General features: G+C 43.1%; 1 protein-coding gene across 1 annotated transcript; it reads right to left on the reverse strand.

Annotated features, from left to right (window-relative positions):
• Positions 1 to 7,843: 7,843 nt before the first annotated feature.
• Positions 7,844 to 21,159, reverse strand: c1ql4a (complement component 1, q subcomponent-like 4). The gene is made up of 3 exons (XM_048241324.1): positions 20,625 to 21,159; positions 18,322 to 19,003; positions 7,844 to 8,908 (listed from the first exon to the last, which is right to left on the reverse strand). The coding sequence occupies exons 2-3, from the start codon at positions 18,859 to 18,861 to the stop codon at positions 8,729 to 8,731; spliced, it is 720 nt and encodes a 239-aa protein (XP_048097281.1). The 5' UTR covers positions 18,862 to 19,003; positions 20,625 to 21,159; the 3' UTR covers positions 7,844 to 8,728.
• Positions 21,160 to 26,741: the final 5,582 nt, after the last annotated feature.

Here is a 26,741-nt window from a genome sequence, read left to right on the forward strand (position 1 = left end):
TAAAAATGTCTGTGCATCTTCTTTTAACATGTTTCTATAATTCACACTTACATCTCTGTCGTTACCGCCAGGTTATGAAGTGCTGTTAATAAATATAATTTTAAAGCGGTTTTAAGCATTTACAGAAATTATGAATTGATTGGAAAAAGTATATGAGAATTCAGAGATAAAACCTTTTGGTTTTTTCAAGGCTGGGGTAAAAAGCCTGTGAAGTTTAATTTTGGTCAACGCATATTCACATATAGTACTGATACATGTTCCATCACTAAAATGGTAAACCTAATTACCTTTTAATAGAGTAAAGGTTAATATATCAATCAGCATTCCTTGTATGTGTGAGAGAGTACTGATTTCCCATGTAAATGGTATTTAGAACCAATTTAGACTAACCTAATATATTTCTAATCTCTTTCAGACTTAATTTCCCTACCATCGAGCTGTGTCATTAAGAACACTTTCTAGTCTGCTACCTAATAGGGAAACCATTAATGTAACAGGCAGCATTAAGCAGGATTCAATATTCCAACCATCAGTTTAAACCAAATTAGGCTCCATGGCACCACGTCTTTTTGAAAGACTCTGGGCGGCGCTGTTGAGTCAGTAATCACCTTTACAGTTTTTCTCAGTCGCTTTGGTGCTTTTCTCATATCGCTATTAACATTTGCACAGCAGTTAGTGCATTTCTCAAAACAATTAGTGCAAACTGCAAAACCTAGTGGATAACCTGCTAAAGCACGTCACTTGCTCAAAATGGATAGTCCATTCCTCAAAAGCAAGTATTTATGTCAATGAAACTGCCAGTGTCATCAAAATGAGAAGTCTTGACACCATTGTTTATGAACAAGAGATAGATAGATAGATAGATAGATAGATACTTTATTGATCCCCATGGGGAAATTCAAGAGTCAAATGGCTTTGTCGTGTTTTCATTACGACAGTTTATGCTCTCAGTGTTTTCCAATGCAAAAAAAGGTCAGAACTCGGTGACACTACCTGAAAATGCTCAAGACAGCACTATACAGTACTTGTACAGCCATTTGAAAACTAAAGTTACAAATTGCTGTAGTTAGGGGAGTAGGCTACAAGACACTGAATATGTACGTTTCACAGTTTTACTGTAGGCTATATGCACTTTGCAATTCTACAGCATTGTGACATAATTTGATAACTAGTTCACCAATTTTGTATGTAATGACTCAAGCAATGAAATGAAGACTATTCGTTTTATTGGGAACGACTATTCAGCAGCCATAAGTATAGTTCATTTTGACTGACATGACAAAGCAACTGATACATGTTCAAAAGCATTTGCAATTTGTTCAGAGAAAGGAGAAATTGCTACTATGATGTGCACAAATGACTAAATGTTGTGGAGGTTGAACTAATAGTTATGATAATTTTCATTCTGATCTGAGAAAAGCACCAAAGCGACTAAGAAAAACTGTAAGTCTAAACTTCGTGCTATTCTTCATAACTTTGTAACGTTCGACAAAAGATTATTCTGAGAGCATAGGCCTACACAGAAAGTAGCCTAGATTTTGACGTTAACTCGGTTACAATCGTTTGGAAAAATGTTCGAAAATATCAGTTCTGTTGTAGGCTAAATCGTCAACCTGACAACCTGTCTGACAGCAGGAGACTGCATTTACAGTTTTTCTCGATTGCTTTTACCTTCTAAGTAAACTGGAATCCACTTAGTCTTCATGACTACTTTCTTTGCACAGCAGAAGTCATCTCTTGCGAATGTGTTCACACATTTTCATTGGGTTCACACATTTCTCACACCCTTTTGCAAAACTATTAACACAGGAGTCATTCAAAAGCCCCAAACTCTATTGGTTTTCCCTTGCTAAACAAAAGGAAAACACATTTTCACAGGTGGTATAGATTTTTTGCATAAGTCTGAATCTCTGATACACCTGTGTGAAACTCCTTTGCACAATTCTTCAATCAGCAATCATTCATTATATACAACCCCAAAACAGAAAAAGTTGGGACATTGTGTAAAATGCAAATAAAAACAGATTGTGATAATATACAAGTCTCGCAAACCAATATTTATCAGCAAAAAGGACATAGACAATATATCAAATGTTAAAAATGAAAATTTGGACTATTTCATGGAAAATATGTTTATTTTGAATTTGATGCCAGCAACATGTTTCAAAAAAAGTTGGGACAGGAGCATGTTTACTACTGTGCTGCTTCAACTCTTCAATTACAGTTTTTCTCGATCATTTTGATACCTGTGTCAACTCTGAAATCACACTCTCAAAACAGTTAAAACTCTAGACAAAATGACACATTTTGCTTGCAAAAGGCTGTAACTCTCTCAAAACATTTAAAACATGCAGCAAAAGCAAATCTTGCCTTCAAACACTACAACTTGTTGTCAATTAAAAACACTTCTTTAATCAATCATTACACACTGGACAACAAAAATGCAAAATCTAGTTCTCAAAATGAGCATTTTTTGCTATGTCTGTTCCATTACTTTCTCATTTTTCTGGTATCAGAAAAAAACTTTGAAAAGACAAAATGTACTGAATAAAAAAATAATTTATTCATTCCTCCCAAGATGTAACTGCCATTGACATGTAAGACATAGAGTAAATACCTAGCAAGATACAGCAAATTTCATTGAACTACAACTTGTCATTTTTCATCGAAATAGACCTACAGTCAACACCTGTTGTACTGTTTTCTCCACCAAATAGGCAATACAGTACTTTGTCTAAATGTGCATTAGATCCATACTTGCAAATAGCAACACAGAACAGACATCTCTTATGTATAATGAATGATTGGTGATTGAAGAATTGTGCAAAGGAGTTTCACACAGGTGTATCAGAGATTCAGACTTATGCAAGGAATCTATACCACCTGTGAAAAGATGTTTTCCTTTTGTTTAGCATGGGAAAACCAATAGAGTTTGGGGCTTTTGAATGACACCTGTGTTAACTGTTTTGCAAAAGGGTGTGAGAAATGTGTGAACCCAATGAAAATATGTGAACACATTCGCAAGAGATGACTTCTGCTGTGCAAAGAAAGTAGTCATGAAGACCAAATGGGTTCTAGATTACTTAAGCAGGTAAAAGCAATCGAGAAAAACTGTAACAAAATATTGTAAATGTTTAGGAACTGATAGATAGATAGATAGATGCAGAATTAATTTTGGCATTGTTTTCCTGAAATATTCAAGGTCTTCCCTGGAAAATACATTGCCTGGATGGGAGTATATGTTGCTCAAAACCTGTATACATCATTCAGAATTGAGTGTGCTTTGCCAAATGTGCAAGATGACTTTGCTGTAGGCACTAATGCTCCTCCACACCATTATAGATGTTGGGTTTTGAACTGAACACTAAAACAAGTTGGATAGGTTGGATACTTGAATATGCCCTCTCCTCTTTAGCCCAGATGAGTCCAATGAGTCCCAGATGAGGCAAATTTTGATTGGTATAAACACAGGGCCTTTTTCCATGTTACCTCAGTCCATTTTAGGCCCAGATAAGATGGTGGTATTTTCTGTATCATGTCTCAATACAATGTTGGCTGTTTTGACTGTTACAATCTTGGCTGCAGTTTTTGAATTGAGTATCAAATTGTGCACATAGACAAATCAGAGGTTTTCCTGAGCCCCAACAATGACAGGTCTGGAAAAAGGTCTGGTGTTGATGCAGTGCCATCTGAGGTCCAAAAGACCATGGCCATCCAATTTGTTTTTCAGCTCTTTCCCTTGTTTGCTAAGATTTCTCTGGATTCTCTGAACGTTTTAATAATATTATGTCCTGTAGATGATGAACTCCCCAAATACTTCACAATTGCATCTTAAGAAACATTAAACATTGTTTCATCATTTGTGCACACAGGTTTACACAGAGTGAAGAATACCCCTACAACTTTACTTCTAAGGGACCCTGCCTCTCTGGGATGCTCTTTTTCATATCCAATTGTGTTGCCAGTTACCTTAATTAGTTGTGAAATATTCCTCCTTTTGTTTTCTTTATCATTACACAACTTTTCTAGCATTTTGTTACCCCCGTCCCAATTTTTTTTTTAAACATGTTGCTGGTATCAAATTCGAAATTAACATAAATTTTCCATGAAATTGTCAAATTTGTCATTTTCAACATTTGATATGTTGTCTGTGTCCTTTTTGCAACGAAATATGAGTTTAAGAAAATTGCAGATTATTACATTCTGTTTTTATTCACATTTTACACAACGTCCCAACTTTTTCTGTTTTGGGGTTGTATAAGAGATGTCTGTTCTGTGTTGCTATTTGCAAGGCCTATGGATCTACAGTTATGCACATTTAGACAAATACTGTATTGCCCATTTGGTGGAGAAAACAGTACAAAAGGTGTTTACTGTAGGTCTATTTCGATGAAAAATTACAAGTTGTAGTTCAATGAAATTTACTGTATCTTGCTAGGTATTTACTGTATGTCTTACATGTCAATGGCAGTTACATCTTGGCCATTGGGAATTGGCAACAAGTTGTAGTGTTTGCAGGCAAGATTTGCTTTTGCTGCATGTTTTAAGTGTTTTTAAAGGGAGAGTAACAGCCTTTTGCAAGCAAAATGTGTCATTTTGTCCAGAGTGCTTTTGTTCAGACACGGGTATTATCTGTTTTGAGAACGTGATTTCAGAGTTGACACAGGTATCAAAACGATCGAGAAAAACTGTAATCTCTGCTCAGCGTAGGCTAGGCTACCTACCGTAAGCAGGCTGTATTTTTCATGCATCACATCTACTCTCTCTCTCTATGTGTGTGTGTGTGTGTGTGTGTGTGTACTATATTATAAACCTTATTTGGTTTACAATTACTTTAGTTGCTTGCATTTGCTTTGTGTGAGGATTATTTCTTGTTGTCTAATTATTGTACCTGAGAATAATTTTAAACATAGGCTACTCACAATTTATCAATCCCTAAATAAGGCCATTGTCCTGAACTTGAAATTAGAGGGTTGTTTGTGTCAGACCCTGCAGCTAAAACCTCTGGTAAAAAAAATGTGTGCTTGTGGGGCCAGATCAGCCCTTCAGCAGCTCACTGACCTTTTCCTTCCTTTGACTTCCTTCTCTCAAGCAGTCAACTATTCCCCCTCATTAGCTATCTCTGCTACTTGTGTTTGTGTGTGCGTGTGTGTGTAAGAGAGGGCAAGTGAGGAATGAGAGGCAGGTATCATACCCCAGTGCTGAATTGGGTTTCTACTAATTACTGAATAGTTTTTTTCCGCCTATGTGCTTGTGTGTGTGTTTGTGTGTGTGTGAGAGAGAGAGAGAGAGAGGGAGAGAGAGAGTATTTGTGTGCATGCTCAGACCGGGCAGCCATGCACTTGTGTGAATGTGTTGGAGGTAAGTGAAGTCTATTGATTATTTTAATCCGCCTATTTGTGAGTCTGTGATCCTCGTGGCTCTGCATTCGACAGGGGAATCACTAATGGGCCTCAACGCAGCCTGCCTCAGACCTCTCCCCATCCAATTAACTTTCAACTGGAATCTGCCAGGAGAAAGCGAGAGGGAGAGAGAGGGGGGGCCTGACGACAGACATGCCGAGATCGCCCACTAACCCCCACCGGCAACAGATTCGCTAAAGCCTTTAAGTCCAGAATGCCATTAACTCTCGCTTTTAATTAAAGATTTTTTCCTCTCCTTTTTAGTACTGACATAGGTACTATCCAAGTACCATTTCAGCCAGCCCCTGCAACAGGAAATTCTCACCTGTTCCCTCCCTCCCTGTATTTAGATGAGAACTCTCTCTCTGCATAGGACCGGTGCCAAGCTGTGTTAAAGCGCCTGATGGGGGAATTGCCAGTTCATTCGTACTTCACAGCTCATTCTCCCACAAAGGAGAGGTGGAAGGGGCAGCCACTCTCTTTAAGCATCAAGCAGGCCCCGCGTGTTAAAAGACTCCTTCAACTCTCCTGCTTTATATTTTTTTCCCCTTTCGAAGAGACAACCCGTTGGCAGGCATTCTTGAACTCCACTCGTGCCTGCTGTGGCAGTGGTGGTGCCGGCTTCAGTTCAGCAGCTGTTTGCATTCTGCTCCTATTGTGCACATTGAATAATGCACAATTCCAGGTCACTGTGCCCATTCACCAGTCAACAAGAGCCAGGAGCCAGGGACATTTGTACGGCATTTATTACTGAGTAATATGAAGGCAAAGGGGATGTGTAGGAATGTGTAGATAGGTCATTTCATACGGATATGCTCTGCTTTTGGCTGTATTTGCACTTGGCTCTGCTGGAACGGTGCAACATTCTTGACCGATGATGCATTCCAAGTGTCCAACTCAGATTATCTTAATACTGGGCCAACTCTCCCACTTTGCCTTAAGTACACAATTAAAGTATCTTCAGGCACACACACTCACGTACACACACAGAGGAAGATGACAACATTACGCTGATAATACTTTTTTCTGATTTAAAAACAAAAACACCTCTCACTGTCTGTCACACACAGACATTTATGAAGACTCATTCAGGTATTGGAGCAATGAACATCCTAGACAAGTCATGCTTGATTTCCCGGAAAGAGGATTATCAAAATGGAATGTCATTACTGAGAGCACTGAATTTTTTGTGTTCCCTCTTCGGGAAATCTATGAAATAATTGAAGTACATCATGTGTGACAGCACACACATTTACAATTGTTGTACTTATAATCTACTGATGTATCATACTCTGAATACAAGTCATCATATGAGGCTGGAGAATGTGTAATTGGATCATAACTGCTATAATGATCATAGCAATTATTCATGGCACAAGTACGTGAAATATCTACTGTAACATTTAGAACTGGGCCCAATCGTTAAGCCGGTCATCTTAATTAAAATGACATTTAAAAAACTTAATGTTTAAAAAAATTTGACACACTAATTGCATTATGTCTCAGTGTTATTATCGCAAACTAACAGGACAATGACCCCACAGAAAACCCCTTAAAGTCAATGCACTCAAATTGCCCTTTAAATCATGTCATCCTGATACTTTTGAGATTTTAAGAACTTTCAGAGGACACATTTATGTAGCAATTAGTGCTTGTTGCTAACATGGCAATGAAAGGACTTGCATGACTATGTTTGATAGTATAAATCTATCCAGAGCCCTGACACATTAGAATGAGCAAACATCAATATAGCATTATCAGGGTTATACTTCACTGATGGCCAAGGAACAGTGTACCATAGACAAATATATACAAAACAAGACTTCAGTTTCACCAGGTAATGCTAAGCAATCTACAGCTAAACAATTCATTTCTCCTGGGCAGCATGTCAGCAAAATACCAATTTTTCGTAATTTTTCAAAACATAAACACCAGAGTCAACTAATTCAATTCTGAATTACATGTTTAGAGAAAAATAAAAGTATATTTTTGGCTGGGATTGTAGACAGGGTGTATTATCGCAACTGATCAATATATTAATGTTTTCTTCTGGGCCAGTGTCTTTAGATGTATTGGAAATCCATGCTGAAGCTCTCGGAGGCTGTGGTGAGCTATTGTGCGCTCGATTACAGTCCCTGTAAAGTCCACGCGTCGGGGCTATCTCTCCAGTCCACATGGTCACTTTTAGTGAAATGAATTGAGAGGACTTACATTAATCACTAACCCTCAGTGGTGTGTGCATGTCCACGAATATTTCTATGTATGTATTTTTTATATTTCACATTTTTATATATATATATCTATGTCTCCACACTGCTAAGCGTCTCTATATGTGGTTGTCTCCGCATTGCAACATGATCACCCCTGCCCCTTGTTAGTGGCCAGCCAGACACCACAGCCCACAATTACTTCCCCCTCCGACAGCCCCCCCCCCCCCCCCCAAACCAGAAGCCAGTCATGTGTAAACGCAGTGGAGGCAAGTAAACCACTAGCCGCAATAGATATTTTTTCTAATAACTATTTTGTCTCCAGCCGCCCCGAAGGATTTGGTGGCACTCAGAGCGCTCTGCCCGCCGGTGCGGAGTGTGGCTCTGCGCTGGACACACGGACTGGGCTCCTGGCCAGGGGCACACACCGTTCTTTAGATGGCGACACATGAGAAAAAGAGTGGGGGCGTGCAGATCACATCAGAACATGTACACCTAGTGAGGTAATTAGACTACAAGATATGCGTCTCTCTGTCCTTTATAGATATTTTTGTACATTTATTTTGTATTTCTTTTTTTTTTCTTCAAAGTATAAATTTTGGCAAATGCTTTAGGAGGATATGGTGGAGAGCAAGGTTGTTGTTGCACACTTGTCATATTTACACACACTCACACACTCATATACAGCTGTGGATTGGGCGGTTGGTTGAAGGTGGGATTTTGTGCAAAAACACACAGCTGACAGGATGTCCATGAAGCCCTTCAGCCTCTCAGTCACACACGTGTCGTGTCCTTCATGTCGACTGTCTCGGATGTAAATGTGCTTTGTGTGTTGCTGCGAGTGTCAGAATGTGTCAGTCAGTGTCCACATGTGTGAATGTGTGCCTGTGTCGCGTGTATGCAAGTACACTTTAACGAGACTCTGTGCATGTATGTCTGTGTGTGTGTGTGTGTGTGTGTGTGTGTGTGTGTGTGTGTGTAACTTTATTTCTATGCCTTCACGCAGTGTGCCCACAGTGGCGTCTTAGGGAGGGGTAGTGTAATGAGGGTGTAGAGATTTTGATTGGGTGGGGGGGGTGGGGTTGGTTGGTGGGTCGGAGGAGCTGTTGGCCGTCATGATCAGTCGGGGTAGATAAGGAAGCCGGAGAAGGTGCTGTACTTGTTGGTGTTGCCCCCATGCACCTTGCCCCCGTCCAACTGCACGTACACCTCGTCCCCCACGTCCAGGTGCAGGATGACGCTGTTGGAGGCGTAGTCGTAGTTTTGGTCGGCGTCCTGGGCAATGGCACTGGCCCTCACCTGCAGCGGTGCACAAGAGCAGCCAGACAGGAAGGTGACCAATCAGACCACAATATTTGGTTTATACTAAACAATAGGATACTGAGCCCAGTTTGTGGGTGGCGGGAGATATTTATTATGCAAAACCTTTTTTATTAAGGGGCTGAAAGTCCATCAGATCATACGCTTCAATCCATTTCAGAATCATTATCATCACATTTGAATGAAGCAATTATTTGAATGGAAAATAATAGTTCATACATTTAAGAAACCAAGGTCGAAGACAGACAAGAAGTCAGACAATGATGTTAAGGCTCCAATTCTCACATTTCCCTATGTACTATTTACTACTCTGATAGTGTTTAATTTCTGTTTCATTGTGCCCCTCGATATAGAGACCCTCCATAACTCACTTTGTGTGTGTATGTTGCTACCACAACCTTACTCCATACTAGAATGCATACTACGAGTTCGAAACAAATCTCATTTGCTTGGCTGCGAGATTGTTTAATTGTTTCTCCCCTGCCTTGTGGCATATTGAAGGGTGCCTCTCTGACAGGACTGGTGTCGGCTGAACGGATGGGCTCTGGGCCGACCTTGTGACCTCTGCCTCAATTGAGAACACAACCATATTCTCTCCCATCGATCGCCACTGGAGCGCACCGGCTACTCCAACCTGTGGAATAAGGTGAGGGAATGTTGCCCTTGCATCAGCCCAGGCATTGTGCGACTCCGGACATGTGTTTGTGTGTGTGTATGTGTGTGTGTGTGTGTGTGTGTGTGTGTGTGTGTGGTATGTGTCTAGGGAGTGTGAGAGGCAGTCACACACACACACACACACACACACACACACACACACACACACACACACTGTACCACAGCCCTGGCTATTGACCTGTTGCATTTAATCCGGGTTGCACACACATCATGCATAATATTGACTGGGCTCTACATGCAAGACAGACAGGCGGACGGGTCATTTGCATTCAGTTGGGGAGCTCCGCCGTATTGACCTGCTGCAGTGGATCCGCTACTTGTTTGCTAACAAACTATATTGGGTTTACTCATGTGGACACACACAGACACACACCAAGCGCTCGTTGAGGAGACGCCAACCAGTGCACGGCAAAAGGGATTTTAGTGAACACGCCTGGCAAACACCCCACAGCCAAATGATGATTGACAAAAACTGAAATGATCCACGTCCACTGCCATTCTTTAAGCGTGTACTCAAAACGTGGACGCCGGTACGAATGCTGGAACCGCGCTTATGACAGTAATGAATATGGGAGGGAGGAATTCAGGTGAGATGGCGGATCCAGTGACACGCGTCAGGCAGGCGCCGATGGCCTTGCCCGCCAGTCAGTGACCACCTGAGAGGTGGGCACTCAATCTCTGTCACTTATCCAGACACGCAGTGGGCACTGCCGTGATAAGGTGCGCTCCAACGCAACATGTGCTGCAAGTCAATGAGCACCATATTCCCCGCTGTCCCACAGCCCCATTTCTCCCCTTTGTTAATAGCCACAATCTCCGCAATAGGAAAAGAGTACAGTGCCGGCTATTGGATTTAGACCGCTTCGATACAGTAGTGTAACTGTTTGCATTATGTATTTGACACAGCACATTTTTATGCATTATGTGCTTTATATGTATTTTCCACATCTGACTGGCAAAATGTATTTTCAAATATACACCATGTGCTTCCATAAATATTTAACGTCCTATTTCTCTCAAAACACTGGGAGCCATTGCAGGGAATAGCTCAAATACTGCTCCACTGCGAAGAGTCCCCCTGCAAGAATGTGTGGCAATTATGTCCACAATCTACTGGTGTAGAACCGACACTTCATTGTAACCACATCCATTCCACCTTACGCTTGTACCGAGGATGGGCTTCGTGTTTTTCTTTTTGTTTCTGTCCCCCACACACACACACACACACACACACACACACACACTTCTTCTTCTCCTTGGGAAATGAAATGCAGGTCACGCAGTTTCTATCTGTTCGGACGCGTGTCAGTGAGCAGCGCTTGGCCGTGTCCCTGTCCAGTCTAAAGCGGATTGATTAACATGGCGTGGGGCAGCTGCTCTCTGGAGACGCCTCAGCCCTGCCGGCAAGCCCTGCGAGGAAAAACTGCACCACCACCCCACTCCACATCGCCCCCGCCCCTTCCAGCTCACCTCCGAGTCACCAGCCATAATCTAATAGGCGCACTCTATTACGGCCATGATACAGTCTGCACATCCGCAATTTGCTGGTCAATATTCTCCAGTGTAGGGTGGTAAATGTTAGCCCTCATAATCCCATTGCAATCGTGGCCAAGGTGAAGGTGGACCATGGCGGCCTGCGCTCTGCAAGAATGACTTTTTCATAATCACTTTTAATTTATTTATTTGTACAGGGCTGCTAAGGATTTATACATGTAGAACTCCGACGGAGAGCCAGCCTGATTGGTCCAGCCTGCCGTCCCCATTGACTCGAGGCGTGTGACTCTGTGCTCATTATTCCCGCTAACCGGGTGAGGGGCCACTCTCCCCCAGGCATCCTCACCAGGCTCAATACTACGACACTGGAGCTCACTCTAATTAGCACAGCACATTTAAGGCCCATTTCCAGACGCACATCAATTTGGGTCGGATTTTTTGGGTACGTTCGGTGGCTGATATACATTAGATGGCTCATGGTTTGGCCCACTCTCTCTCTTTCTCTCTTTTTCTTTCTCTCTCTCTCTCTCTCACTCTCTCTCTTTCTCTCTCCCTCTTTCTCTCTTTTTCTTTCTCTCTCTCTCTCTCTGAAATGCTATGGCTATGGGAAAGGATTCATTTTTTTCCTGCCGGATGATTCTTTTTCTAGAGCATTTATCAAATCTAAGTGAAACGAAAGCCGGGCCCTGACGGGGTAGAGCAGCGGGGAGACTTCGTGGGATTACTGTCGAGCGCGATGGAGATGGATATTGACATGGGGAGGCGTTGCTTGTGAAACCGCACGCTGACTTGATCTCCACGCTGGCTGTGAGCAAGGACCCTCGGGCCTGCCTCGGGCTTCCTCTGCCAGGGCTTTTCATTACAGGGGCACCATTAAACGAGCAAGAAAGACAAAGACGGAGAGAGAAAGAGAGGGGAGAGAGAAGAAGAAAGAGAGAGGAAGGAGAGGAGGAGAGAGAGAGAGAGAGAGAGAGAGAGAGAGAGAGAGAGAGAGAGAGAGAGAGAGGGAAGGGAGGGATGCCGGGATGCTTGCTAGTGGGGCAGTGGTGAGGAGTGGGGGGCTTGGGGGGAGCAGCTGGCGTTTTATACACAGGCGGAGATGTGTGGCGGAGGAGAAGAGGGAGTCTGGGTGGAGGGGGGTTAGGATAACAGACTGATCAAGCGAGGCTATTTTGTGCGAGCAGGGAGATGTGAGGGTATATGAAGTCTTGTTTTTATCAGAGGGGCCGTGCTCGGCTGGCAATAAAAGTGACAGGATTCATTCGGGGTGATATACAGACCTCTTAGAGCGGAGACAATGGAAAAGTAGCTCTTAAACTTACCTAAGGGACCCACTACATGATAGGGGTGGGACCAAGGGGAGAAGTCAAAAGTGCTGGGAACTGAACATTTATTAAACACAACGCAAACCTTGAACAGGAGCCAATATAACAGCAAGGCAAGCTAATCATGTTTAATTGTTCTCCCGATTGTGATTGTTAGTAGTTAACGTGATAGCATCTCTGTTGCACTTCATTTGCCACCGCATTAGAAATGACACAACAGTTTCTTGGCTCTTGACTGCTGCTATATCGAATATTCCAGCATGGCTTAATCCTTTAAAGAACAGACACAGTCCTCAGCCAGTATATTAAGGTAGAATTCAGAAGCCAATGACTCAGTAATCATTTCATTATACAGTGGTTACTTCTTTGTTCGTTAATCTACAGTTAACCCTCAGAGTCAGCACAGCACCTTATTATTTTTCAGCTGAGCTCTTTTAAAGGCATCTTTCTTGGAGACATTCATTATTACAGGAGCTGGTCATTAACAGACAGGCAATGGCATTTTCAACACTACCATGTGAAAGAGCTTGACCTTTCTGTGATCTATTAAAAGAGCTTATGACAGCTGGAAGGGAAAAAAAATCAGGAAAGCGATTAAATGAAAGAGAGAATGAAAATGTATATTATTCAACTTTGCTAAATGTATTCAGGAGGGAGCTCAGGAAAAATACACCATCGAGCTTTGGGACCATAAATTCATAGATTAACAGCAGCAAACACATTAATGGTGAGCAGGGGGAAATACTGCCGTTTAAAAAGGAGAAACACAGTGACAGGAGGTGGCATCCTATTCTTCACATCGCCCTATAAATCACCACTCAGCCATTAGCATTAAAGAACTGACCCTGACAACTTCTCATCATTACAACTTGCTACACAATGATGAAACCATAATCCCTGGTGCTCCTGCTATCTGCTCCCCCCTCTTAACAAATCTGCACACATGGATCACTCATAAGGGCTCCCACTTCCAGACAGCTGACTACAAATGGAGTCAGTAAGCTATGTAACCTCCATGTGATTCTAACTATGGATGATAGAAACGTAAATACAAGACACTGGCCTGGCACATAAATCATTGGCGAGTCAGTACAGACAGTATTGACTTCTCCTTATTCAATCCACGTTGGCCCAGAACCAAGAAAGTGAACGCTGAGCCGTTATGAAGTAATGTGTGAATAGCAGTGGCAACCTCGCCGTAATGTCAGGTAATTAATTCATTTTAGCTACGGCAGCCAGTGTGATGCAGCGCCGCAATGAACGCTGCCCATTTTTCAGCATGTGTCACTGGTTCTGTCACACTGAAATTGAGTGGGCAATACATTGAATTAATTAATGGTAATATGGAGAGTCTGGCTCCATTAAATATTGAGGAAGGAGGATAAGGCGCAATTATAAATACATCACTAATCTTTTCCCTGTCTTTGTGGTTTTTCTTAATGAGTTGTAACATGAGCATCGCATATTATGTTGTGGTGGACAATTTATTTTTCCACATTTACAGCAACGGTCACGTTTTAGAGTAAAGGGCCAAATTCTCAGCAGACATTGTTTTACACCCCCACCATAAACAGAAACACACCTTCACACACACACACACACACACACATCACCACCTATCAGATAAGCTCCTACAACAGTCTGTCAGCTACTCATTATACAAGTGAATATACACCAGATTGCAGAACAATGCTGATTTCTCTTTGATGGAGGCTTGGACACCAACAGCAGTCCCTGATGATCCCATCTTCAGACAGAAACCATAGCTTTCACCACTGTCGCATCGCTCATGCCGTAAAGGGCAACCATGAGCAGCTCTTTCCTCAGGCATTAAGGAACAGCAGGATTTCACTCAAAGGCAAAAGGATTAAGAGCCTATGACAGGAACACGGATCTTTGACAATTCTCGAGGCGCGCCTGCGAGACAGTGTGATTTTTTCCCCCCTTCTACAGTAACTAATGCCTTAAACCAAGCCTTAAGGAGCTCTCTCTCCTCCCCCCTCTCCAGAGACCAGCCTTCACCAAACATCACCGGCCCACCGCAGATGAGGAAACCTGCCTCTTCCAGATGGAGACGCAGCGCTTCCCCTAGCCAGGTGGGGTTGCATGCATAATAAACCCACGAGGCATCACTAGCACAGTCCCTCAATTAATTAGCGCGCAAATGTTCTCCGACGTTCAGAGAAGCGAGTAAACAAATGTGGTGTTTTGTCGAGATGCTCTATTGTTGGGGGCTGCGGCATCGGTGGCAGTGCGGGGCTATGTGGCCGGCGTCTTGTTAACCTGTCTGCCCGTGACACGCTTGGAGCCTCTCCATCTGTCTTGCGGGCGGCGCGCTCATTCCGGCCCTCGCGCGGCCGGCCTCCCTGTAGCCTCGTCTCTCAGCCCTCTGTCTGCGCGGCTGTATTAAGCCATCTATCTTCCTCTCCTTCCCTGATCTCTCTGTCAAGCAGCCTGTCTGCCTCCCTGCCATCCCCTTACTGTCATCCCTCCCTCCGTACGGCCCCCAGGCCCCCTCACCACACCACGCCCCACCCCACCCCACCCATACCCACCCCAACTCTCTCCGAATCATGGGCCAGGAGCACCACCCCTCTCTCTCCACCAAGCCCTCATATCCCTATGCACTCCCTGACTAACGTTAGTCATGCTGCGTGGAGTCATCCCCCTTACAATGTGGCTAATTGGGCAAGGTGCCAGCAGCGCGACTGGAACCGATTTACTCAGTGGTGTCACCTGGTTCAAAGCATATGGCTGTGCATACTGATGATTATTTTTTTCTCCAACAAAAGGAGTTCTGTTTTTAAAAAGAATTCTTAAAAAATGTCATCTCTTCATAAAAAAGAGAATTGACTTTCAACAACTACAACTGGAGATATTTATATAACCTGTAGATTGTTTTCTGAATAATCTTATACTAAGAGTGCATCGTACCTGGAATCTAAAAAAATGATATTAACAAGAGTTAATATGAAAACCTTGAATTGGTTTGAAGAAAGTGTCAGAAAGCTGTCAAAAACCTATATCAAACATACACATACATATCAATTGACAGGTAAATAGAGTCATGGGAGAGATTAACTGTCATCACCCTGTAATCTCCCAGTGTAATACAGTTGACTATTAGTTCCGCACAGGCTCAACTTGTGTGTAGTACTATATGTACTATAACAGCCCTATCTATTTGCATTCATAAAACACCTGCAGTCCTCCTACCTGCCTTCATTGCGAATTCTCTGGAAGGCACGCAACAAACAAAGGGTGCGCTTTTAAATACCACCAAGCCACTGCCTGACACTGACATGGCCCGAGGCTCTTGAGCCGTGCTCTGGGCGTTTGGGCTGGAGAGTGGATGGAAGCCTTTACGTCGCAGCCTCACATTTTTTCCCCCTCTCCATTGTTTTTTTTTTGGCGCATTACACTACTGCTGGCTCCCCTCCCAGGGATCATGAGAGGATATATTTCATATCTCAAGCCTATCAAGGTTGTAAAGTGAGACCACCTGATGGGCTGAAGATGGACCTGGATGGGGTTAAATAATTAAGTTGAATGAAAAGATAATTAATGGGCAATCAATGAACATGCAGGAGACGGGGGTATGGGTGGCGGGCAGGGGGATCCAATCTAGGCGATATGAATGATTTAACAGGAAGAGAGGACTTGAATGACAATACACAAGTCTGCCATGGGAAGCAACCACAGGACGTGTTAAGTGTGGTTTTACTTTGATCCCCGGTATCTAGCAGCTGTGCACACACACACACATGACTGCACACCAACACTTGAGTGTACACACACACACACACATGCACGTACACGCGCACATACACACACACTCTCTCACACACACACACACACACACACACACAAACTCAGAGACAGACATCTGTCATACAAACAAGGGGAGATTGCTGTTGTGTGAAAGGAAGTGAATCATAGCGTAGCTTTTGCTATTAAAAAAGATTTGTATGAGGGAGGGGGAAAAACACAACAGGCCAGAAGGGAGTGTGCTGCAAAAAAAAAAAAAATCTTCCATCTTGCATTTTTTTCTCCATCTTTCACTTCCTCTCCCTCTATCAGTCTTCAAATCCTCTGCCCCATTGGAGATTTATCTCTACTCCTTCCCTACTTTTTTATGCCGTTTCTGTCCACCCTTCAGACTTTAATTAGTGCCAGGGGACTGACGAACTGGATGAGTGACCTGTCAATTTCACATGTAGGCTATTATTTATTTAACTGATGTGTAAACTGACTGGGCCACACTGGACAGACGGTCCGGCTGTGTGTAGCTGCGCTTGCTTAAAGGTGATAATCACGCTCCCAAATATGTTATTAATTAGATCCTTCCTTCAGCTGGCACACTGTGGTGCCATTTCATGTGCTTGGTTGGAGTCACTGAATCATGTGATCATGTGCTAATTCTATGTCCCTGATTAGTGTCCATGTGGGTCATCAGTCGTCTTTTTCTTTTACTTAAACGTTTCAGAAATGCCAAGACATTCAAGAGATCCAGAGGGAAAGACGAGACAGTTAGGCCCTGTATATTTCTTATCATATGCTCTTGACAGTAAGGCTGGTAGAAAATCATCACCTTGTCAAGTCCACTTTTTAAAGGTGGTTATTTTTCATTTATCATTGCCTTCCCTTCTCTCCACCTTCTCCTGGTAAGCCGATCTGCATGTTCCATGTCCTCTGTTTGACAGAGCACTCCCCGCTGTCGAGCGCAACGCTACCTTAGTTCGACTGCCAGCCCTGCCCTCTGGTGCTGTTATCTGAATGCTATGCCAAAACAACTTCTGCAGTTCATCCAATTAATGTCTTTCAAGATTAAAATATCTCAGATTGCTCCCTAGCAGTCACCAGAAAGCACAGGGTTGGGGTAAACTGAACCGCAACTGAACTAGCTATGAACCGCCTCCACTACATGCAACACCACGAGAGAGTAATAAAGTCAGACGACATTTTAATATCAGTCTAATCAACACCTTCCTAAAGATAAATTATAGGAAGGAAGGATTTCAGAAATTGTAATCTGTGACGTGGTTAACCCTTATTCAACTGCAGTAAGTTTCAAACCCCTAGCCACATCACTGCCTGTGGTGCCTGACATACTCCGACAACAGATGCTTTTTATGTTTAATCACGGCAAGATCTGTCTCTGTGTGAGGTGTGCATGTCTATATGTAGGATACACGGAAGTGGAATATTAATGTGTCACTCATGGCAAGCTCTGTGTATTTGCAGTGGAGGTCCATGTAATGTTTTGTAAGGCATTGCTTACAATGGGAGCCAATCGTCTAAACAATGGTTGACTTGAAGTCTCTGATGTGAAATGTGGTCTGCCACTATTTCCAAGTTAAACAGGTAATCAATGTTTCTATGAACAAAAATGGTAAACTACTGTACTGCTGCCCCATGCCCATATCATAGTGATAATGATAAGAATCCTACGACCTGTTGCCACAACCTAGTTTTCTGGAGATGAGGACCAACAAGTACCACCTGAACTTCAGCAACACCCATCACTTTAACTTGTCTGTGTCTTACTTTTTATTCACAAATCAAGTGACCTGTTGCTCAGGTCAGACTGTCCACGTGTGACAGCACTAGGGGTTGGTGTACTTCATTGGACCTTCGCCAAAGCACCAATCACTGGCTTTATTTGATCAAGACATACAAGAGAATCCCAATTAGTTGGAATGGAAAAGAGCTAAAGCCAATTAGAGAGCAGGGTAAAGGTTAAACTGCAACACACACACACACACACACACACACACACACACACACACACACACACACACACACACACACACACTTACAACAGGTGATTGAGTGAAGACGGAGAGAGGGGAGTAGATGACAGGACATTTACACAGACACATATGGCGGTGCGCTGACCTGCCCGTTCTTCTTCAGGTCGGCCCACATGCTGGTGCCGTCTCCTCCCCTCATGAGCACGTGGTACGTGAAGTAGTAGATGCCAGGCAGCGGGCACGTGAACTTGCCGGTGCTGGGCTCGTAGTAGTTGCCCACATTGGTGACCACGTCGTCAAACTTGAGCACATCCATGCCCTCGTGCTGCTTGCGCAGGCCTGCATAGAAGGCGATCTTGGGGCTGTAGAAGGAGGGCACGTAGCCGCCCGGCCCGGGGCCCTGGGGTCCCTGCGGGCCAGGCTTACCCGGCTCTCCAGGGGGGCCCGGGGGTCCTTGCGGGCCGGGGATCCCGGGAGGCCCGCGCAATCCCGACTTCCCCCGGCGGCTCATGAAGTCGGGCGGTGGCGGAGAGACGGCGGTCAGCTCGTTCTGGGACGGGGTGTACGGGTCACAAACCATCCGGCAGCTGCCCAGCATCTCGTAATGGCTGCCTTGGCCACCAGCCCCTCCCGCTTTGGTGCTGTGGACCAATAGGGGAATGGCGACCAGCAGCACCAGGACCATGGCCACGCCCACGCCTGCACCTATGACACGCTTGCGACGGCTGAGCCGGGAGGCGGCGAGCGTCAGGAAGTCCTCCTCGCCCTTCGACGGAATAGTGCCCGCCACGGTGCCCGCTGGGGTGATGCCCTACAAACTGAAAAGTCTGCAAATGGGATGTGAACAGTGTGAATGCGTGCGTGTGTGTGTGTGTTTGTATGTGTATGTGAGTGTGTGTGTGTGTGTGTATGTGAGTGTGTGTGTGTATATGTGAGTGTGGGTGTGCGTGGGAGGTGGATGGGTTGGGTGTGTTAAGGATTCGGACACAGAGATACGTGTTTAGCACAAGACAATGGGGAGGGGGAAATGGGATGAATTTATGGATGAGATAAGAGGACTTAAGGGAGCGGGTGGCATATAGAGAAAGAGACACACAGAGAGAGAGATTATGGAGAGGGAAGGAATGGTGTATACATGGTAAGGAAGGAGAAGAGATGGTTCAGTGAAGGGAAGCAAAGGGGGTTGGGGTGTTAGAGGTGGAGAGGGGTGATGTAGAGTGGAGGACAAGGGAGTGGCAGAAGAAAGAATGACAAAGAAAGAGAGAGGGAGAGAGAGAAAGAGGTGGCCAGGTTAAGGTAGACGTACACATCTGTAAGCAGTATATGGACCACTAAAAATGGATTTTCTCCATGTCCATGACACCATATATTACCCCTCTTCCTCCTTGTTTCTCAGTCTTGAGGGTATTTTTTATTTTTTTTAAAATAGCATTTGTCCCTGCGGTTCACCATAGTCCTTAATCAGAGCAAAGGTTATCCACTCCTCACTAGTCAGACAAATCATTTCCGCCTCCTGCATTTGCACCTACAGTTATCTCAAGCCCCACAAAGGCAGTTTAGAAGTGCCCGCTTATTGCCTCTTTGCTAAGGGAACAACTCAACAAACCGAAGTTCATTAACTATGAGCAATTAACAGATGACTGGTTTTGTTTAATAAAAGATAATTGGAAAACAGTCAGATATTTATAATTCTCAGACATTCCTCAGGAGGATCTTACACCTCCGAACAGAATTGCCATCAAATGTATTTCCCTCTGACAAAATAAAAGAATTCAATATATATACAGATCTCAAGTCAGATTTTAATGGGTTTCAAACCTTTAGTGTGGCCAATTCCACGAGATGACACAGCAGACACTAATAAAATCTGCAGTCCCTTGCTATCTTTTATGACTCCTACTTGTGTAAATGTGGTTTTCGATCCAATCTTGTGGTTTCACTCTGGCCACTTCCACAGTTGTCTGTAAATTGGTCTGGACCACAATAAAAAAATTAAATAATAAAACCAAAACCACTGAATCAATCTCCCATCACTCTTGATATAATTTAAATATAAAACACACTTTTCCACAACCATATCAGTATTTATATTCCTTACTTCAATCAAAAATACTTGATCAATTCGATATATTGTGGAAATCTATTATATAAATGGGATATTTGTTAATTGACTATGACAAAATACACTTAGACATATGGAATATTTAAAAAATAAAAAGTAACTTACATAGTGTTTAGAATGAGCCTACAATCGGTAACATAGGACACCTTTTCACTTTAGAAAAGATTTTACGTTAACTTATTTTTTACTGGCCATCCTATGTATGCAGTTGATTAGATTGGGCTATTACAATATTATTATGAGACTGGCCAGACATCTTTTAACCAAAACACTTGCTGCTTCTTAAAACATGAAATTTCCACGTTTTTCACGAAAACAGTGCTTACCTTCCGTCCCTTTGTCGTCGTTGAAGAGGGATGTTTGAAGTCGAGGTTCTAGATCAAATTGTAATCCTCTGTGAAATAACGATCGCATTTGGTAGAGATCTGAAACTTGAGTATGTCGAAGTCGCGTAAGACATCATCTTCAAATGACTCCACTCCGCCCAGGACTGAGAGGAAGCTTGGAGAATGCGCGCACAACTTGAAACAGCAACGGAAGCGAATAGATAACGAGCGCGGCACCTGCACCCAAGAAACTCCCCAAACTCTCCAAATCTGATTTTTGACACCAGAAACAGTATTGGCTATTCTACAAATTCTGTAGAAGACTAGTTTACATGTTATGATTAATAAATCGCGGGTGTTAATGAAACGTACGTAATATGCTAAAATTGTCAAACATTAGGCAGAAAATCAAAGTTACCATTGATCCTAATTTATGTGCTAAATTTGATCACATTTGAAAGAGGGGTCGTTCTTCTCAACGAACCTGTCACGGTTTACAAAACGCGAAGGAGTTTTCGCCACAGCACCTGTGAGATCTCAGAGCCCATTATGTCTTCCTTCCTGTCGCCCCCTCCCTCCCTCTCCCTCTCTCTCTTTACCTCTCCGTCCCTCTTTCTTGTCTATATTTTTCACACGTTACGTGTTACCCATAGCATGTTCAGGGAACTAAGTGATTAGCATCCTTCATGAGATACTGTATTACTCGCTTGTGGTGGTGAAAAAATAATTAGCCAGGGAAAATCAATAGGGATGTGTTAATGATGTGAGTGTAAGGCATAGGGTAGCACATCCCGCGTGCTGCTGGAGCCAAGAGTGTTCTCAGGACCATTGTCAGTGTGGCTCCGTCTCCCCAGTTTCCGACCTCATTAGTGAAAGACAGTGCCACGGAGAACATTGTGTTTTCGCTTTTACCTAGTTCCTCTCTATCCCTTTTGACAAACAAACTCACACACACACCACTCACACATACACACCACTCACACACAAACGCACAAACACACTAATGGCTCTCAGGAGCAACTATTAGTACATGTTTCCACAACACTGTTGGTGCCATGACTTCCTTTATTTTGCACCATTCCCTTTCATCATGACATCTTATTGGCTTACCTGGCGAGATTGACATTTGATTCCGAGATCTCTGCAGGAAAATCAAAGCCCTAAATGTGTTGCAGTAACAAGCCTATGCACACACAAATATATGATGGAAAAGGACAGTGACCAAACGGCCTCTATCCTGAGCACCGAGTGGAAAGGCTCGGGAGCACATTACAGGTTCTGATAGGGGCAGGGCTTCTGATAGCGCTGGAGCTAATGGCGTTTAAATGTGGAACCTGGGCTGTAGGCCCATTGAGGATTCTGTGTAACTCATCCTATCTCTCTCCCTGTCAGGCTTAATCACACATCTGCATTTTTAAAGTTTAATGGGCGCGGGTGGGAGCGAGGGGAATACATATTGATGGCTCTTTTTCATCAATTCCACCCCAGCCCAACCCAAGTCGCCCCACACACGCGCCACACCACTCCCTCCTTCCCCCGCAGATATGACCACCACCACTGGGGGAGGGGTGTGCTGATGAGGGGGGGGCTCCAGCATCACCCACCAGCTCCAGCATCACCTCTCCACCCCCACACACAAGCCACCCGTCTCAGGGGAGAACTTGCCTGACGAGGCTAGCAGGAGTCTGGGGAGGCATTGGTAGGAAAGACAGGGGAGTTGGGGGACTGCACAGGGCTGGATGTGTGGCTGGGGCATGGAGAAGAAGCTAGGGAAAGCTGTCCTGACACTAGGCTCTCTTAAACTGAGTGTCAGTCCCAGTTTGTTGGTCAGTCAGTCTGTTCCATTAGAGCTGCACTTGCGGGTCCCCTCCTCCGTCCAGGTCCTCAGCGGGACGTATAATCATCGCCAGGAGTCAGAGGCAATATATGGAGAATTGGATTTTTAGTGGCTGTTAAAATATTACTGAGCTGATTAATATTGAAATATGCACGTCTCTGAGCTGTCTATCTCTCTCTCTCTCTTTCTCTCTCTCTGTCTCTCCAGTTCACTCCCCTGTGCTTATGTCATCTCCTTCTCCCTCTCCATCTCTTCCCCTCTCTGTCCCCCTCTCCCTTGCTCTTTACCTCCCCCTCCTTCCATCTTTCCTCAACTCTAGATTCATACCTGCTTTTGTCTTCGTGAGCTTATGTTTGTTTATGGTGGCGAGAGGGCAGAGCGTGAGTTATTGAGGGGTGAGCTACCACCGGCGTGCGTGTCTCCGTTGTTGTGCCTCATGAAGGTGTTAAGGGATATTCAATTTACTAGCGTGGGGGCCATGGGGCCTGCTTTGAATTGTTGGTTTAATCTGTCTCGTATATCGTGCCACAGCAAGCATAAATATTGGCTCATTTTAAGTGAGGGCAACTGGCTCTCTTTTTTTCTCCCTTCTCCACCAAGACAGAAACAAAAGAAGTTACGCCAGTGCCTCTTTCTATCGCCATTTGCATCATTAATACTGGGCAAAAGCACACACGACCCACTGACAACGTCCATCCTGTCAATAAATGCAGTGATGTCGGATGGACGGTGGAGGCAACAGCAGGGGGGTGGTGGTGATAGGCGGTAGGGCACCAGCAGCAACAGCAGCAGCCCTGTGCTCAGTGGCCCGGGGCAAGTCTCTCTCCCCCGGGTCAGCTCTGCCCACTCTCTGCCCAATAACCAGACAGCAATCCATTCTGCTCCTTCAGGTCAGTCACAGACAGTGATTCCAAAAGCAGCATCCACCCACACCCTCAAAAAGGGCCAAATCCCATAGTGTGCATCGGTAAATGTAAAAACCAGTTGTGCTTGTATTCCTGTTACATCGTGCCTATTCCACGACAGTCTTTTGCGATGTGGTGGTCAAAATATTCCCGTGAGAACCGTCCAGAGCGCTACTCGTGTGTGAAGTAGAAGTATGGATCTGCTCAAGTCAAATTGGTCAAGGTGTGTGTTCAATCAATCAATGAGGTCTGGATGTTTCTTAAACAAGACGTGATGATGGGTGAAAGTGAAATTAGGGTTAAGATTAACACTCAATTAAACAGGTCAGGCCACAGCCAGCAAGGTCAGAGAGAGAGAGAGAGAGAGATGTGGATTAAAATGAGAGATTTGCAGCCTGACCCCTCACCCTCCAGTGAAGGTGGAGGAAACTTATTAAGGGGAATCCAACTGTGTTCAGGGTAGGCTGAGTTTTAAATACCAGCTTCGGTCAGATTCTTGACAGCAATTGTTGAAGTGCTGGCAAAAAGAATTAATGGTGTGTATGGCTTTGAGCTCGACCTTATTCTGGTTAAGTGTGAAGAGATGTAAGTCAGTGTTGTGTGGACATCTTTGGCCAGAGGGAATGATCTTGTGGCTTTCCAGAGAAGCTGATGTATTGAGACGAGAATAAGAGGTTAAAGGAATTATTTGGGGTAAAAACAACTTAGGATCTATTTCTGGATGATAACAAGTCCAAAATTTTGTTTGGGAGCAAATAATATTTTACATTAATCACAGGAGTTTTGAGCTAGAACATTTTTTGCATTAACAAAGAAATGGCTTACAGTGATAGCTCAACAGGCATGGCACAATGTCAAAGCAAATCGCTATGTTTACACCACTGACAAATAAGGCTCAAAATAACATTACACTTCGGTGGTACTGTGGAGAGGGTCCCTTCAGACAAATGTTTGTATTGTAAACCTTGTAAGTGTAACAGAGGTTATAATGAGCATTGTTATTATTGAAGTCAGTGGTTACATGTCATTGATGAGGATTAATTCATTAGTTCAAACATTAATGTAAAACCCCATAGACCACCAAGCCAGAGTGGAAAATGTGCTTACTGTCATGTTTACCATTTGGATTTACAGACTCCCACCTCCTAAAACCTTCCACACGGGTCTCATTTATCAGGGTCAAAGGGGGTTTGTAAAAGGCAGAATGCCAAATCACATTTGGGTCCATGTAAACCGTATCCATAGGAACTGTGTAGGGAAGTACTGGTATACAGAATTGTTTGGACATGCGTCTACCACTCTGCCCTTAGATTTATTACTGCTGATGGCTATTGTACTCATCTTTGTGTCCTTTATGATAAAGTGGGCTGGTCATCTTAAACATTGGTATTTATTTATCTAGGCTACTAAGCTATTGTTAGGAAGTTACCATGTTAAATTTCAAATATGCTTGTTTGGAATTGTAGTTCCTATCAGACCAGATCAAATGACTGTTTGATGCTCAAGGTTCCTCATATTCATTCTGAGTTGGGAAAGTCAGCCTTTTGCTATAATGCCCTTATTCCTGGAATAATCTTCAAAACTGTAAAAATGAACTCTCTACTTTCCTATTGTCAATTCAGATCTGTAATCACAAACCTTCTTTTGTCAATTTGTACCTATTTTTTATTATTTATTTATTTTTTTCATTTCCCCTCTACAATTTTATGTCTTTTATTGCTTGTTTTGTTTTGGTTTATTTGTAGGCCTATATTTCATTACAACCATTGTCTACTATTTCTTTTGTTGTTTCATTGTTATTGTAATCTCGAATGAATGAATGAATGAATGAATGAACGTTTGGTGGACTTACTGTAAAAGAATGCTGATTTCTGTTCTACCTATTTTACTTGCTACATTGTCCAAGGGCAAAGTTATTGTTGCTAATGTCTTTCATTTATTTACCGTGTCTTAAAACTACTTACATTCTATATGATGGGATATCTCTTTGAAGTGAAATTGTTGTTACAGTGAGACAGGAAATAAGAAACACTATTATATAATACTGACATTCCATCAACGTGATTGTCATTGGTTCCAGTCAATGACAAAAGAACTTTAAATTATGGTGGTGGATTGACATAGTTATTTACTTCTGAGACATAGAGTAATATTGTTGAGTGTGCCATATTATTATATTAATAGTTCTGAGAAATGCAGTTCACTGAACTGAATGATTTAAAAAGTTAAAAAACTAAAAAAAAAAGACCTTGTGTGAATGATGATGAGTGAGTGAAAAAGATAGAAAACGTCACAAAATCACAACATTACACCATTCCGTTCTGCAAGTTAGCATTTTAGCATAATTTGACTTTATCCAATCTTTCTGATTTATCAAATCCACATTTCTGATTTGGAGATATATGTAAATGAGTGCATATTTCAGTAATGCCTATTTAGTCAAACATACAATTTCAGAAAACTTCTAATACCAAGTTTTTCTCCTAATGTGAGTAAGCAAATGGGTACATTTTATGGCAATATCTTTTAGTTAGAAATTTTACCCTATTCACCTGTAGTGTCTTGCCTTAAAAACAGGTTTTCTGCAATAGAATGAAAAAGCTGCTCATTTGGAAAGGCTATCATCTATGATTTTACTTCTGTTGGTCTAACAAAAATGAAATTGGACCACTGAAGTTTTCCCACCTTCAGTGTTGCTGATATCTGGTCTGTGATACTGTAACAGTTGATGACGGGACTGTTAACATATGCAATGCAACACGGCCAGCTCACATGTGGAACACCTGGAATAGTAGCCTGGTATGAGGTGCCATTCAGACCTAGTTAGAGAGGAAGAATTGTTCATCACTGACAATGGTCAGTATTAAGTTTGACTTTTTTGGATCAAGGTTTGTCTCTGCATGGCTGTTGAGACTTGTCAAAAAGAAGATCATGGTGAATGGTGGTACTGTTTTCATATGATAATTATGACCGCAGTGTTATAGGTTTATAAAATAGGTTTATAAAATCAGAGATTTTTTCTTCCGGATTTTCTTTTTCAGTAATTTTGTGTCAACGATTCCCGGGACATCGAAAGACCGCAGGAGCAGGAAACTTGGTGAACCATTGTTTTTCGTTTTGATCCGCTGGCCCACCGCCGGACTGGAGGGTATAGGGCGAACACAGTTTTCTGTGAATATCTCGAGAACCGTAGGGCCTAGGAGGACCAAATAGTTTTTGTCTTTTAAGTGGGCCATGTCAACCCATCCCATAACCACTCATTTGATGTATAGCATCACCTAGTTTAAAATGAAAAAAGCAAAAATGAGGTGTTGTAATAAATTAATTTATGTGCACATTTAGTGAATGTACACCAACTGGCCTGTAGATGGCCGG

Source organism: Alosa alosa, chromosome 4 (assembly GCF_017589495.1).
Source record: "Alosa alosa isolate M-15738 ecotype Scorff River chromosome 4, AALO_Geno_1.1, whole genome shotgun sequence".
Classification (NCBI taxonomy): domain Eukaryota; kingdom Metazoa; phylum Chordata; class Actinopteri; order Clupeiformes; family Clupeidae; genus Alosa; species Alosa alosa.